At 39.2% G+C, this 16,971-nt stretch overlaps 1 protein-coding gene across 7 annotated transcripts in view; it reads right to left on the bottom strand.

Annotated features, from left to right (window-relative positions):
• NEK1 (NIMA related kinase 1) overlaps positions 1–16,971 on the bottom strand; it is a 227,791-nt gene that overhangs the window by 83,380 nt on the left and 127,440 nt on the right. For 6 of the 7 annotated variants that reach the window (XM_061200799.1, XM_061200802.1, XM_061200796.1 and 3 more), the window contains 2 exons: positions 918–1,001; positions 411–494 (listed from right to left, as the gene is read on the bottom strand). In XM_061200799.1, coding sequence (XP_061056782.1) covers positions 411–494; positions 918–1,001 — 168 coding nt within the window. The remainder of the gene's footprint in view (positions 1–410; positions 495–917; positions 1,002–16,971) is intronic. The other variant, XM_061200801.1, reaches the window with a different exon arrangement.

Genomic DNA, 16,971 nt, shown 5'->3' with positions numbered 1-16,971 from the left:
TAGTGAGCAGACCACTTAGGATAGAACCGCAAACTCACTGTAGACGTCACATGAATCAACTAACATCTAAAAATGAAAAATGGCAACTTGTTCACAGCTGCAACAGAACTCTCTACAACCGTCAACTCCTATGGACACTGAGAAAAAAGACAGAAACAGAAGGATATAAAATGTACCATTTTATATGTCCATGGGTACCACTCACACTTTCCTCTCAGAATCTCCCCAGAACAAAAGGTCTTATCAATTTAAAGTCATATAAATAAGATATACTGTAACCCTATGTATATAGTTTTCTGGTCTTTGACTTTCACTGTCTTCATCAGACTTTATTTTGTGTTAGTGGCACATAATCTCAGTGTATTATAATGTCATTCAATTACTTTTTGAAAAAGAGATTTTCAACCTGCCTTTTCACCACGAAGCTTGGCTCTAATCTGTTGGCGCTCATTGAAATTCTGCAGTCTTATTTGTCTCAGCCTTGCCAGATAAACCTACAAAGAGAAAAAAAACCGCAACATTTTAATTTAAAAGAAAAACTACCGTTTGCATTGCTAAAATGCTTTTCATTTAAAGAAAGGTGTTAATGTGAATATAAGAAATAAAAGTTTTGAAATCTGGTTAATGGCAATGTAATATTAGCTTTCAAGTGTTTAATCTAGATCAATTTGCTTCTGAAAAGAAATACAACACAATAACAAATTTTTAATTTTATCAAAAGAAAAGAAATTGAACTCAGAATTCTGAATAACAGTTATGGGGCAAAATTATGACACAGTATGTCAGTCAAAATATATTAACAGGTCCCTACAGACCTAAAGATCGTCCAGTCATTGTTAGGAATTTAAACCATGCAGGAAAGGAAGGCAATCAACTCAAAGTGACGGCGTGAGGCAGCGAGCATGCAGGAGGCGTACCTCTTCCTCTTTGCTTCTCGGCTTCCCTCCTCGTGAAGAGCTGCGCCTGCCTTCGCACAGAGCTGCCAGGTTGTGCAGGGTGCCCTGTGCATCATTTAATGTACTAAGGTTAAAGAACGACTAAGGCTACAGCAGTATCTTACCTAGGGACCACCCGGCGCCACTACTTCTGGTGGCAAATACTGATCACGTCTAGCTGATTAGCTGATAAACTGATAACAGACGCTGGCATTCTCCTTTGGCGATTTAACCAACACATTCAGTGAGAACAGAAGGAAGCAATTAAACCCCAAATGTAATTATTCAAATAGAGACCAGCTACCTTTTTATTAGCCATTTAAGTCAACAGGTTTTTTAAAACTGCTTTGGAGGTTAGCTAAACCCCAAATCAAAATCTTCCTCTACAAAGGCCCATCATTTCCACGTGTTCGCTTACATAGTAAACACACACGCGCACACACACACACGCACACACACGCACACGACAGGGAATAACATGAGCTCCAACTCCCTGCACCCGGGCACGCCCTGGTCCTGGACTGCAAATGACCCGCCCAACCACATGCCGACTAACATGGTTTATCACAAGCATGGAACGATCGCCTCCTTAGAAATTACTCATAATTACCCACTTTCTCTTCCTGCGGCACCAGCTGTGGTTCAAGAGCCTCCCAATTGAAAAATCCTCGTCCCACTTCCCCTTCTCACGTCTTTCTGTCGGCTTGCTGAATGCGTACTTTTTATATTTCCCTGCTTTTACCTGCTTCCCATTTATTTTTAAATCTGCTACACTCTGTGTTCTGATCCCACTGTGGCTCTGAAAATCTTCCAAGGCTACCAATGCCCTCCAAGTTCGTAGTTCAAACGGACCCTTTTGAGCAAATTTTGCAATGAACATTTCCATTGGAAATTAGTTTTCATTGAATCCATTTAGCTTATGTCAGTATTTTTTTTCTCTCATAAAAATCATATATGTTCACTGTTGAAAACGTATGAAACAAAGAAAATACAAATCATTCGTAATTCTACCATCTGAGAAACTTACAGTTTCAGAGTGTTTTCCTCCAGATTTCCTTCTATGCCTATGTAGGATTTCAACCATTTTACTTTGAAATATTATAGATAACAACAGAAAGGTGAGAAGTAATGTACAGGGAGGTCCCGTGTACCCTTCACCCACCCTCTCCCAACTGTATCGTCCTGCATAACTGTGGTACCTATCCACATTGGGAAGCTGGCACTGCACGAACCACAGAGATTTCACCAGTTACAAGCGCTCACGTTTCTGTATCTGCATCAGTCCAATTTTATCACACGCGTAGCCTTATGTGACCACCATCAAATCAAGATACTTAACTGTACCATTACTATGTCACTTGATAGCCACATTTACAGCTCCCATCCCTGCCCGTCAACTACCAATCTGTTCTCCGCGTCTACAATTGTATTTCACAAGTTCTGTATGTATGTATGGAATCGCACAGCATGCATCCTTCTGAGGTTGACTGTTTTCACTTGGCATTACTTCCTCGCAGTCCCTCCAAGGCACTGGACGCACGACTGAATGGCCTGTTCCATCTTAGTGCTGAGCAGCAGACTATGGTATGGTATGGTATGGAAGTACCATAATTTGTTCATTCATTCACCTGTTGAAGGACACTGGGGTTTCACAGTTTTGGCTATTAAGAACAAAGTTGCTAAGAACATGCATGTAATAAGTTTCTTAGTGAAAATAAGTCTTCTCTTCTCTGGGACAAATGCCCAAGAGCGGAATTACCTGCTCTTGGTATGACAGATCCATTTGTAGTTTTAAAAGGCACTGCCAAACAGTTTTGCAAAGTGGCTGTATCATTTAACATCCCTACTAGCAATGTTATGGTCAGCCACTTTTTCCACATCCTCACCAGCATTTGGTTTTATCACAATTTTATTTGAGTCATTCTGATGGATGGGTAGTGATATACTATTGCGGTTTTAATTTGCATTTCCCAAATGGCTAATGATGTTGAACATCTTTTCATGTGTTTATCTGTCATCTGTGTCTGTGTCTGCCATTCATCCTCTTCAATGAAATGTTTAGACTGTCTTTCACCCATTTTCTAACTGGACTCTTCGTATTTTTAATGTTGAGTTTTGGTGGGTTTTTATATGTTCCAGATACAAGTCCTTTGTTAAACATGGGGTTTACAAATATTTTCCCCCAATCTGTAACTTGTATATTCTTCCTCTTACCAGGGTCTTTTGAAGAGCAAAAGTTTTAAATTCTCATGAAGTCCAGTTTATCAAGTTTTTCTTTTATGGATTGTGCTTTTGGTGTCAGGTCTAAGCACTCTTCGTCTAGTCCTAGGTCTTGAAATTTTCTTCTTTTTCTCGAAGTTTTACAATTTTATGTTTTAAATTAGACTGCATGATCTGTTTTGAGTTAATTATTTTAGGTGTGAGGTTTAGGTCAAGGTTCATATTTTTGCCTACAGATGGATGTCCAATTTCTCCAGCACTAACACTGAAAAGGCAATCCCTCCTCCACTGAACTGCTTTTGCTTCTTTGTCAAGAATTAGCAGGGCATATTGGTGTGAATTTACTTCTGGGTTCCCCACACTGCTCCACTGACCTAAGCAAGCCGTGCCACCAGGAAGAGTCATTCTTCCCACTTCAGTCTTCTTCAGAATTGTTCTGGCTATTTTAAGGCCTTTCTCTGTCTATATAAATTTTAGAATAAGCTTGTCTATAAAAAAATGTTTCTGAGATTTTACTAAGAATTACAATTATTAGTAAAACAATTTAAGAATACTTGCCGTTTTTATTACCTTGAGTCTTCCAATTAATGAACATGGTATGATTCTCCAAATATTTAAATCTTCAATTTCATCAAGATTTTGTCATTTTAATTGCACAAATCCTGCATGTTTTGTTATACTTTTTTTCATTTTCTTTGGAGCAACTGTAAATGGTATTGCATTTTTTTAAATATGTTTCCACTTGTTCATTGTCAACGTACAGAAATCAGTTGATTTTGTGAAGTGACCTTATACTTTTATAACTATAATAAATTCATTTTTTCATTCTAGGAGTGTTTTGGTAGAGTCCTTCAGATATTCTATGCAGATAATCATGTCAACTGGAAATAGCAAGTTTCATTCCTTCTTTTCAAATCTGTATGCCTTTTCTTTCTTTTTCTTTCCTTACTGCAGTAACCAAAACTGCCAGCAGTATGTTGATTAACAGTGGTGAGAGCTAACTTCCTTGTCCTTTTCCAGACTGTAGAGGGAGAGCATTCAGTCCTCTACCTGTAAGTATTAAGTTAGGTGTAAGTTCATTTATAGATGCCTATTATGAGGTTGAGGACGTTCCCCTTGCTTTCTACTTACTGATAGTTTTTATTTATTATGATGTTGAATTCTGTCAAAAGATTTTCTGCATCCATTGTTATGATCACATGATTTTTCTTCTTTAGCCTGTTGATATGGTGGGTCTCACTGATTTTCTAATATCGAAACAGACTTGGGTTTCCAGACTAAATCCCACTTGGTTGTGGCTGGATTCAATTTGCTAAAATCTGTTGAGAATTTTTGCATTCAAGTTAATGAGATATTAGTCTGTGGTTTTCTTTTTTGTGCTGCATCTGTACAGTTTTGCTGTCAGGGTAACACAGGCCTCAGAATGAGTTGGGAAGTGTTCCTTCTGCTCTGACAGCCTGAAAGAGAGAGCATCATTTTATCAAATTGATGTCAATTCTTTGAGTGTTTGGTAAAATTTGCCAGTGAAACCATTTAGGCCTGGAGATTTATTTCTTGTCAGTTTTTAATCAAAAGTTCAATTTTAAAAATAGTTATAGGGCTATTTATCTATTTCAATTTGGCTAAGTTCTGGTAGTTCATGGTTTTCAAATAGTTGGTGCATTTCTTCTAGGCTGTTTAACTTATGAGTGTAAAGTTGTCATCTTTTTACTCACTAGAAGATCTGTAGTGATATCCTGTTTCATTCCTGATATTGGTGATTTGTGTCATCTCTTTATTTTTATCAATCTTGCTAGAGATTTATCAATTTCATTCATTTTTTTCTAAGAATCAATTTTTTGTTTCATTACATTTCTCAGAAGTGTTCCTGTTTTCAATTTCACTGACTTCTACTCTTAATGATTTCCCTCATTCTGCTTGCTTTGGGTCTGTCTCGCTCTTCTTTTTCTAGCATCTTCAGGTAGGAACTTAGACTACTACTTAGACTACTGATTTGAGACTTTTCTTCTTTTCTAATGTAAGCCTTTAGTGCTATAAATTTCCCTCACAGCAGTGCTTTAGCTGCATCTCACTTTTTTTGATACATGATGTGTGTATTTTCATTCATTCTTTGTATTTTTAACTTTCCTTTTAGATTTCCTCTTTGTCTCTGTATTATTTAGAAGTATTTTTAACTTTCAAGTGTTTGTAGATTTTCTTGTCATCTATTATTGATTTCTAGTTTGATTCTATTACGTTCAAAGAATATGTCATATAACTTTAATTCTTCTGAATTAGTTAAGATGTTTTATGATCCAGCATATGGTCTATCTTGGTGAATGGTCCGTGGGCACTTGAAAAAATTATGTATTCTGCTATTGTTGGATAGGATGTAAATTAGATCTTGGTGGCCTGTGGTGGTGTTTAGCTATTCTATACCCTTGCTGATTTCCGACTAGCAGTTCTATCAATCACTGATGATGTGTTCAAGTCCCCAACTATACTTGTGGATTTGTTTATTTCTCCTTTCAGCTCTATTAGTTTTATATATTTTGAAGTTTGGTTGTTTGGTATACACCCATTAAGGATTGCGATAACTTCTTATTGGACTGATTCTTTTATTATGTAATGTCTCTCTTTCTCCCTAGTAATTCTGTTTGCTACGTTAACAACAAATTCTTTTAGCTTATTTCGTTTGAGAATGTCTTTATTTCCCCTTCATTCCTGAAGGACGGTTTCATCAAATATAGGATTCAGGGTTGACAGTCCTTTTCTTTCAGCACTTGAAAATTTTTATGCCACTTCTTTCTGGACTCCATGGTTTCAGATGAGAAATTTGGTGTTGTTCCGATTGGTAGTCCTTTATAGCTAATGTGTCATTTCTCTCTGGCTATTTTAAGATTTGTTTTCTTTGTCCTTTACTTTCAGAAGTTTAATATTCCTAGGTGAAGATTTCTTTAAGTGTATCCTATTTGGGGGTTTGCTCAGCTTCTTGAAGCTTTAAATTTATGTCTTTCACCAAATGTGGAAAGTTTTCAGCCATTATTTCTTCAAATACATTTTCCAGTCCCATGCTCTTTCTATTATCCTTTGGGCTCCAACGATACAAATGTTAAATCTTTTGTTATTGTCCCACAAATCCTTAAGACTCTGATAATTTTTTTCAGTCTTTTTTCTGTTGATCAGATTGAGTAAATTCAACTGATCTGCCTTCAAGTTCAGTGATTATATCTCCATCAGCTCCACTTTACTACTGATTCTACCCAGTGAATTTTAAATTTTGGTTATTATATTTTCCAATTATATAACTGCCATTTGGTTCTTTTTATAACTTCTAATCCTTCACTGAGATTTCCCCCTTTTTTCATTCCAGAGAATTCCTAATTGCTTGTTGAAGCATTTGTTTAAAGCAGCTTTAAAATCTTTGTCAGATAATTCCAGTATTCAATTGGCCCTAGGTCAGCTCAATGTCAAGTTGTGGTTTTCCTGGTTCTTGGTATGACAAGTGATTTTTTTATTGTATCCTGAATATTTTAGGTATTATGTTAGAAGACTCTTGATCCTATTTACATGTTGTTTGAGCAGGCCATTTAGGTCCTGGCCTACTTTTGTGGGGCTTTACTCCAATGACAGTTTGGCCTTCTGCACTCTTGTAATGTTAATCTGGTCTGCTTTGTTTTTCCGGTGCTGATGGAGCTCCTGCTCAGTCCATCCTGCTGTTATTCTGTGAGGATGAAGTTGCTTCCCTGCATCACCTGCTGTTACTGAAAATCTCCTGAGGGTGGGGGTGAGGGGCAGATGCCACTGGGCCTGGTCTCCTTGTCATTAGGTGGACAGCAGGGGGACACAGAGCTTTGTGGCAACTGCTGCTATGGGTAGATGGATCACCTGCTCATGTACCAGTTGTTGAGTAGACTGGGACGGTCCAGGGCTTTGTTGCCACTGGTGGGTCAAACTGCCCTCCAAGTCACCTGCTGATGCTCCAGTTGTGGGATGGGGTTGGGACACCCTGGGGCTTCACTGCTGCCCATAGTTTAAACCACTCACCAGGACCCCCTTGTGGCACATATTGGGGTTCTTCTTTCCTAGTACGTTGGCAAGTGAGAGGATTTTCTTGGGGTTTTTTTGTTTGGTTGGTTTCTTTGTTTTTCGGTCTATGTCTATGGTGGATCTGGATTGCAGGCATGTCCAGCACCCAGTCCATGATATACAGGAGATGTAACTTCCAGAGTATTTAATTGTATTTAGGCAGGAAGACCAGGGAAAAGTGAGTCTATGCCATCTTGTCCTGGAACAATGCAGAAGTCATTTTTTAGCAGCTAGGGTTTCTGCACTGCAATACGCTCTATGATAAGACCAGTACAGTTGACCCATAAACAATAGGGATTTGAACTGTGAGGTCCACTTATACTCAGATGTTTTTCAATAGTAAACATACTACAGTCCTACACGATCTGCGGTTGTTGAATCCATGGATGAGGAGCTGCAGACATGACTTGGAGGAACCATGTATACAGAGGGTAGGCAGAGGGTAGGCTTAAGTTATATGCAGATTTTCAACATCAAGGCGGGTTGGTGCCCTCATCCCTGCATTGCTCAAGATTCAACTGTATATTAAGGTTCCACAGAGTTACCTGGGATTGCTGTAAAGACTAAAAGAGAGCCTTATGGGTTGAACTGTGTTCCCCCAGAATTCATATGCTTAAGTTCTAACCCCTAGTACCTCAGAATGGGACCTTAGTTGCAGACAAGATCTTTATCAAGTTAAAAGAGATCATGAGGGTGGGCTCTGATCCAGTATGACTGGTGTCCTTAGAAAAAAGGGGAAATTTGGAGACAGATGCCCGTACAGGTAGAACACCATGTAAAATGAAGTGAGAGGCTGGGGTGATAACTCTACATGTCAAGGAATGCTAAAGATAGCCAGGCAACCACTAGAAGACAGGGAGCAGATTCTTCTCACAGCCCTCAGAAGGAACAAACCCTGCTGACATGCTGATCTCGGACAACTACCCTACAGACTGTGAGGTAATAAATTTCTGTTGTGTAAGATATTTAGTTTGTGGAATTTTGTCACAGCAGCTCTAGTAGACTAATACAGAGATAATGCACATAAATTGTTTAACATAATGTCTGGCATAGTAACCTTTCAATAAACAGTTGTCATTTATTACTTAATTTTTGGTTTAACTGTCTATCTCCTTTACTGCTTAAGTTCTCCTGCTGGCACAGAACCTAATATATTAGTCAATAAATGTTTGTGTAATACTAAAACAATGAGTGAAAGAATGAATTAAATATTTAACACTTCACTGCACATTTTAAAGGCATTTGTCCATTAATGTAAATAAATACAGAATGACTTAAGATGAGGTAGTAAGACAATAACATTTCTCAAGGTAAATGATACTGCTTCATCATTTTTTATAAAATTTGTAAGTGTTCTGTTAAATCATTCAACAGAAGAAAACAGATAACCAAGAAAATTCTTGTATATGTGTACCAGGAGACATGTACAAGAATGTTCAAAGCAGAAACTAGATCCAACCTAAATACCTACTATCAGGTGAATTACCTGCGGTATATTCATACAACAGAATATTATACAGCTAAACCCAACTATGTAAATGAATCTTAGAAAAATAATGATGAATGAAAAAAGGCAAGTCCCAATCTATATACAGTATGATATCATTTTTATAATGCTCAAAAATAGGCAAAACAGAACAAGACATCATTCAGACACATATACGTAAGTGGAAAAAGCATTTTAAAAAAATCCATAGGAATGATATATCCAAAATTCAAGATAATGGTCACCTCTGGGAGAAGACAGAGGAACAGTCAGGACAGGGGTTGACAAACTATGGTTCAGGGGCCAAATTCAGGCTGCCACCTGTTTTTTTATGTTTCATAAGCTAAGAATGGTTTTGCACATTTTTAAATGGTCAAAAAAATGAAGAGAGTATTTCATGACCACATAAAAATGATACGAAATCCAGATTTCAGTCCCTAAGTAAGTTTTATTGAAACTCAGCCATGATCACTCATTTACACAGTGTCTATCGTTACTACTTTGCTACAATGCAGAGTTAGTAGTTATGACAGAGATCTTACGGTTTGAAAAGACTAAGATATTTACAATCTGGCCCTTTACAAAAAAACACCCGCCAATCCCTAGATTAGGGAACAGTACACAGATAGAACTTAGTGTTCTACCTCCTGGGTATGTTATTTTGCTTGATAATTTACACATATATATTAAATATATGCTTTTTTATGTACCAAAAATTATATTTTAGAAGGACTATAAGGGAATCATTTTTTTAAAAGAACTGAAAAAATTATCTTCTCAAAATGAACAACTTAGTGTTGAAGAACTCTACAAGAGTCAGCAAACTACAATCCTCAGGTCAAATGCGGCCAGCTGCCTGATGGTGTAGATAAGGTACTTTGGGTTTTTTTTTAAACATCTTTATTGGAGTATAATTGCTTTACAATGGTGTGTTAGTTTCTGCTTTATAACAAAGTGAATCAGCTATATATATACATATATCCCCATATCTCCTCCCTCTTGCGTCTCCCTCCACCCTCCCTATCCCACTCCTCTAGGTGGTCACAAAGCACCGAGCTGATCTCCCTGTGCTATGCGGCTGCTTCCCACTAGGTAACTGTTTTACATTTGGTAGTATATATATGGACATGCCACTCTCTCACTTCGTCCCAGCTTCCCCTCCCCGCCCCATGGTGTCCTCAAGTCCATTCTCTATGTCTGCATCTTTATTCCTGTCCTGCCCCTAGGTTCTACAGAACTTTTTCTTTTTTTTTTAGATTCCATATATATGTGTTAGCATACGGTATTTGTTTTTCTCTTTCTGACTTACTTCACTCTGTATGACAGACTCTAGGTCCATCCACCTCACTACAAATAACTCAATTTCGTTTCTTTTTACGGCTGAGTAATATTCCATTGTATATATGTGCCACATCTTCTTTATCCATTTATCTGTCGATGGACACGTAGGTTGATTCCATGCTCTGGCTATTGTAAATAGAGCTGCAGTGAACACTGTGGTACATGACTCTTTTTGAATTATGGTTTTCTCAGGGTATATGCCCAGTAGTGGGATTGCTGGGTCGTATGGTAGTTCTATTTTTAGTTTAAGGAACCTCCATACTGTTCTCCATAGTGGCTGTACCAAGTTACATTCCCACCAACAGTGCAAGAGGGTTCCCTTTCCTCCACACCCTCTCCAGCATTTATTGTTTGTAGATTTTTGGACGATGGCCATTCTGACTGGTGTGAGGTGATACCTCATTATACTTTGGATTTGCATTTCTCTAATGATTAGTGATGTTGAGCATCCTTTCATGTGGCAATCCGTATATCTTCTTTGGAGAAATGTCTATTTAGGTTTTCTGCCCATTTTTGGATGGGGTTGTTTGTTTTTTTGATATTGAGCTGCATGAGCTGCTTGTAAAATTTGAAGATTAATCCTTTGTCAGTTGCTTCGTTTGCAAATATTTTCTCCCATTCTGAGGGTTGTCTTTTCGTCTTGTTTATGGTTTCCTTTGCAGTGCACAAGCTTTTAAGTTTCATTAGGTCCCATTTGTTTATTTTTGTTTTTATTTCCATTTCTCTAGGAGATGGGTCAAAAAGGATCTTGCTGTGATTTATGTCATAGAGTGTTCTGCCTATATTTTCCTCTAAGGGTTTTATAGTTCTGGCCTTACATTTAGCTCTTTATCCATTTTGAGTTTATTTTTGTGTATGGTGTTAGGAAGCGTTCTAATTTCATTCTTTTACATGTAGCTGTCCAGTTTTCCCAGCACCACTTATTGAAGAGGCTGTCTTTTCTCCACTGCATATTCTTGCCTCCTTTATCAAAAATAAGGTGACCCTGACCCTACGTGTGTGGGTTCATCTCTGGGCTTTGTATCCTGTTCCGTTGATCTATATTTCTGTTTTTGTGCCAGGACCAACTGTCTTGATTACTGTAGCTTTGTACTAGAGTCTGAAGTCAGGGAGCCTGATTCATCCAGCTCCGTTTTTCTTTCTCAAGATTGCTTTGGCTATTCGGGGTCTTTTGTGTCTCCATACAAATTGAGAGTTTTTTTCTTCTAGTTCTGTGAAAAATGCCATTGGTAGTTTGATTGGGATTGCACTGAATCTGTAGGCCGCTTTGGGTAGTATAGGCATTTTCACAATGTTGATTCTTCCAATCCAAGAACATGGTAAATCTCACCATCTGTTTGTATCACCTTTAACATCTTTCATCAGTGCCTTATAGTTTTCTGCATACAGGTCTTTTGTCTCCCTAGGTAGGTTTATTCCTAGGTATTTTATTCTTTTTATTGCAGTGGTAAATGGGAGTGTTTCCTTAATTTCTCTTTCAGATTTTTCATCATTAGTGTAGAGGAATGCAAGAAATCTGTGCATTTTGTATCCTGCTACTTTACCAAATTCACTGATTGGCTCTAGTAGTTTTCTGGTAGCATCTTTAGGATTCTCTATGTATAGTACCATGTCATCTGCAAACAATGACAGCTTTACTTCTTCTTTTCTGATTTGGATTCCTTTTATTTCTTTTTCTTCTTTGATTGCTATGGCTAAAACTTACGAAACTATGTTGAATAACAGTGGTGAGAATGGGCAACCTTGTCTTGTTCCTGATCTTAGTAGAAATGGTTTCAGTTTTTCGCCATTGAGAACGATGTTGGCTGTGGGTTTGTCACCTATATGGCCTTTATTATGATGAGATAAGTTCCCTCTATGCCTACTTTCTGGAGGGTTGTTTCATAAATGGGTGTTGAATTTTGTTGAAAGCTTTTTCTGCATCTATTGAGATGATCATATGTTTTTTATTCTTCAATTTGTTATTATGGTGTATCACATTGATTGATTTGCGTACACTGAAGAATCCTTGCATTCCTGGGATAAACTCCACTTGATCATGGTGTATGATCCTTTTAATGTGCTGTTGGATTCTGTTTGCTAGTATTTTGTTGAGGATTTTCGCATGTATGTTCATCAGTGATATTGGCCTGTGGTTTTCTTTGTGACATCATTGTCTGGTTTTGGTATCAGGGTGATGGTGGCCTTGTAGAATGAGTTTGGGAGTGTTCCTCCCTCTGCTATATTTGGGAAGAGTTTGAGAAGGACAGTTGTTACCTCTTCTCTAAATGTTTGATAGAATTTACCTGTGAAGCCATCAGGTCCTGCGCTTTTGTTTTTTGGAAGATTTTTAATCACAGTCTCAATTTCAGTGCTTGGGATTGGTCTGTTTATATTTTCTATTTCTTCCTGGTTCAGTCTAGGAAGGTTGTGTTTTTCTAAGAATTTGTCCATTTCTTCCAGGTTGCCCATTTTATTGGCACATAGTTGCTTGTAGTAATCTCTCATGATCCTCTGTATTTCTGCAGTGTCAGTTGTTACTTCTCCTTTTTCATTTCTAACTGTATTGATTTGAGTCTTCTCCCTTTTTTTCTTGATGAGTCTGGCTAATGGTTTATTAATTTTGTTTATCTTCTCAAAGAACCAGCTTTTAGATTTACTGATCTTTGCTATTGTTTTCTTCATTTCTTTTTCATTTATTTCTGATCTGATCTTTATGATTTCTTTCCTTCTGCTAACTTTGGGGGTTTTTTGGTTCTTTCTCTAATTGCTCTAGGTGTAAGGTTAGGTTGTTTATTTGAGATGTTTCTTGTTTCTTGAGGTAGGATTGTACTGCTATAAACTTCCCTCTTAGAACTGCTTTTGCTGCATCCCATAGGTTTTGGGTCGTCGTGTTTTCATTGTCATTTGTCTCTAGGTATTTTTTGATTTCCTCTTTGATTTCTTCAGTAATCTCTTGGTTATTAAGTAGTGTATTGTTTAGCCTCCATGTGTTTGTATTTTTTACAGATTTTTTCCTGTAATTGATATCTAATCTCATAGCACTGTGGTTGGAAAACACACTTGATACGATTTCAGTTTTCTAAAATTTATCAAGGCTTGATTTGTGACCCAAGATATGATCTATCATGGAGAATGTTCCATGAGCACTTGAGAAGAAAGTGTATTCTGTTGTTTTTGGATGGAATGTCCTATAAATATCAATTAAGTCCACCTTGTTTAATGTATCATTTAAAGCTTGTATTTCCTTATTTATTTTCATTTTGGATGATCTTTTCATTGGTGAAAGTGGGGTGTTAAAGTCCCCTACTATGATTGTGTTACTGTCGATTTCTCCTTTTATGGCTGTTAGCATTTGCCTTACGACTGAGGTGCTCCTATGTTGGGTGCATAAATATTTACAATTGTTATATCTTCTTCTTGGATTGATCCCTTGATCATTATGTAGTGTCCTTCTGTGTCTCTTGTAACACTCTTTATTTTAAAGTCTATTTTGTCTGATACGAGAATTGCTACTCCAGCTTTCTTTTGATTTCCATTTGCATGGAATATCTTTTTCCATCCTCTCACTTTCAGTCTGTATGTGTCCCTAGGTCTGAAGTGGGTCTCTTGTAGACAGCATACATATGGGGCTTATTTTTGTATCCATTCAGCCAGTCTATGTCTTTTGGTTGGTGCATGTAACCCATTTACATTTAAGGTAATTATCGATATGTGCATTCCTATTACCATTTCCTTCATTGTTTTGGGTTTGTTATTGTAGGTCTTTTCCTTCTCTTGTGTTTCCTGCCTGGAGAAATTCCTTTAGCATTTGTCGTAAAGCTTGTGTGGTGGTGCTGAATTCTCTTAGCCTTTGCTTCTCTGTAAAGGTTTTAATTTCTCTGTTGAATTTGAATGAGATCCTTGCTGGGTAGAGTAATCTTGGTTGTAGGTTTTTCCCTTTCATCACTTTAAATATGTCTTGCCACGCCCTTCTGGTTTGCAGAGATTCTGCTGAAAGATCAGCTGTTAACATTATGGGGATTCCCTTGTATTTTTTTGTTGTTTTTCCCCTGCTGCTTTTAATATTTTTTCTTTGTATTTAGTTTTTGATAGTTTGATTAATATGTGTCTTGGCGTGTTTCTCCTTGGATTTATCTTGTATGGGACTCTCTGTGCTTCCTGGACTTGATTAACTATTTCCTTTCCCATACTGGGGAAGTTTTCAACTATAATCTCTTCAAATATTTTCTCAGTCCCTTTCTTTTTCTCTTCTTCTTCTGGGACGCCTATAATTCGAATGGTGGTGCATTTAATGTTGTCCCAGAAGTCTCTGAGAGTGTCCTCAATTCTTTTCATTCTTTTTTCTTTATTCTGCTCTGCAGTAGTTATTTCCACTATTTTATCTTCCAGGTCACTTATCCGTTCTTCTGCCTCAGTTATTCTGCTATTGATTCCTTTTAGAGAATTTTTCATATCATTTATTGTGTTGTTTGTCATTGTTTGTTTACTCTTTAGTTCTTCTAGGTCCTTGTTAAACGTTTCTTGTATTTCCTCCATTCTATTTCCAAGATTTTGGATTATCTTTACTATCATTACTCTGAATTCTTTTTCAGGTATACTGCCTATTTCCTCTTCATTTGTTTGGTCTGGTGGGTTTTTACCTTGCTCCTTCATCTGTTGTGTGCTTCTCTGTCTTCTCATTTTGTTTGACTTGCTGTGTTTGGGGTCTCCTTTTCGCAGGCTGCAGGTTCATAGTTCCTGTTGTTTTTGGTGTCTGCCCCCAGTGGCTAAGGTTGGTTCAGTGGGTTGTGTCGGCTTCTTGGTGGAGGGGACTAGTGCCCATGTTCTGGTAGATGAGGTTGCATCTTGTCTTTCTGGTGGGCAGGTCCGTATCCGGTGGTGTGTTCTGGGGTGTCTCGGAGTTTATTATTTTAGGCAGCCTCTCTGCTAATGGGTGGGGTTGTGTTCCTGTCTTGCTAGTTGTTTGGCATAGGGTGTCCAGCACTGTAGCTGGCTGGTCGTTTAGTGGAGCTGGGACTTAGCGTTGAGATGGAGATCTCTGAGAGAGCTTTTGCCGTTTGATATTACGTGGAGCTGGGAGGTCTCTGGTGGACCAATGTCCTGAACTTGGCTCTCCCACCTCAGAGGCACAGGCCTGACACCCGGCCGGAGCACCAAGACCCTGTCAGTCACATGGCCCAGAAGAAAAGGGAGAAAGAAAGAAAGAAAGAAAGAAAGAAAGAAAGAAAGAAAAGAACAGAAAGTTATTAAAATTAAAAATTAAAAAAAATTTAAAAGTAATTAAAAAAAAAGAAAGAAGAGAGCAGCCAAAACCAAAAAACAAATCCACCGATGATAACAAGCGCTAAAAACTATACTAAAAAACAAAGAAACAAAAAAAATGGACAGACAGAACCCTAGGACAAAAGGTAAAAGCAAAGCTGTACAGACAAAATCACACACAGAAGCATACACATACACACTCACAAAAAGAGAAAAAGGGGAAAAAATATATATATTGTTGCTCCCAAAGTCCACCTCCTCAATTTGGGATGATTCGTTGTCTATTCAGGTATTCCACAGATGCAGGGTACATCAAGTTGACTGTGGAGATTTAATCCGCTGCTCCTGAAGCTGCTGGGAGAGATTTCCCTTTCTCTTCTTCGTTCGCACAGCTCCTGGGGTTCAGCTTTGGATTTGGCCCCGCCTCTGCGTGTAGGTCACCTGAGGGCAACTGTTCTTCGCTCAGACAGGACGGGGTTAAAGAAGCAGCTGATTCGGGGGCTCTGGCTCACTCAGGCCGGGGGGAGGGAGGGGTATGGAATGCGGGGTGAGCCTGTGGAGGCAGAGGCCGGCATGACGTTGCACCAGCCTGAGGCGCACCGTGTGTTCTCCCGGGGAAGTTGTTCCTGGATCACGGGACCCTGGCAGTGGCGGGCTGCACAGGCTCCCGGGAGGGGAGGTGTGGAGAGTGACCTGTGCTTGCACACAGGATTCTTGGTGGTGGCAGCAGCAGATTTAGCATCTCATGCCTGTCTCTGGGGTCTGTGCTGATAACTGCAGCTCGTGCCCTGGAGCTCGTTTAGGCGGTGCTCTGAATCCCCTCTCCTCGTGCACCCCGAAACAATGGTCTCTTGCCTCTCAGGCAGGTCCAGACTTTTCCCCGGACTCCCTCCTGGCTAGCTGTGGCGCACTAGCCCCCTTCAGGCTGTCTTCACGCAGCCAACCCCAGTCCTCTCCCTGGGATCTGACCTCCAAAGCCCGAGCCTCAGCTCCCAGCCCCCACCCGTCCTGGCGGGTGAGCAGACAAGCCTCTCGGGCTGGTGAGTGCTGGTCGGCACCGATCGCCTGTGCGGGCATCTCTCCGCTTTGCCCTCCGCACCTGTTGCTGCGCTCTCCTCCGGTGGCTCTGAAGCTTCCCCTCCACCCTCCCCATCTCCGCCAGTGAAGGGGCTTCCTAGTGTGTGGAAACCTTTCCTCCTTCACCGCTCCCTCCCACTGGTGCAGGTCCTGTCCCTATTCTTTTGTCTCTGTTTTTTCTTTTTTCTTTTGCCCTACCCAGGTACGTGGGGAGTTTCTTGCCTTTTGGGAGGTCTGAGGTCTTCTGCCAGCGTTCAGTAGGTGTTCTGTAGGAGCTGTTCCACATGTAGATGTATTTCTGATGTATCTGTGGGGAGAAAGGTGATCTCCACGTCTCACTCCTCTGCCATCTTGAAGGTCTCCTAGATAAGGTTTTACCAGCACAGCCCCGCCCATTTGTTTTGGCTTTCACTGCCACGGCAGAGTTGAGTAGTTACTCAGGACAGCATATGGGCTGCAAAGCCTAAAACACTGACTATCTGCCCTTTTACAGAAAAGGTCTGTCTATCCCTGCACTACAAAATCATCAAATCCACAAGTTTTACCTAAAGTAAAGCAAATACTAATATGGGATTTAAAAAGGAACAAACAGCAAAGCAA

The sequence above is a fragment of the Eubalaena glacialis genome, chromosome 9 (assembly GCF_028564815.1).
Source record: "Eubalaena glacialis isolate mEubGla1 chromosome 9, mEubGla1.1.hap2.+ XY, whole genome shotgun sequence".
Classification (NCBI taxonomy): Eukaryota; Metazoa; Chordata; class Mammalia; order Artiodactyla; family Balaenidae; genus Eubalaena; species Eubalaena glacialis.
The sequence above is the reverse complement of the archived record's forward strand: the minus strand, read 5'-3'. Positions and strand labels throughout refer to the sequence as shown.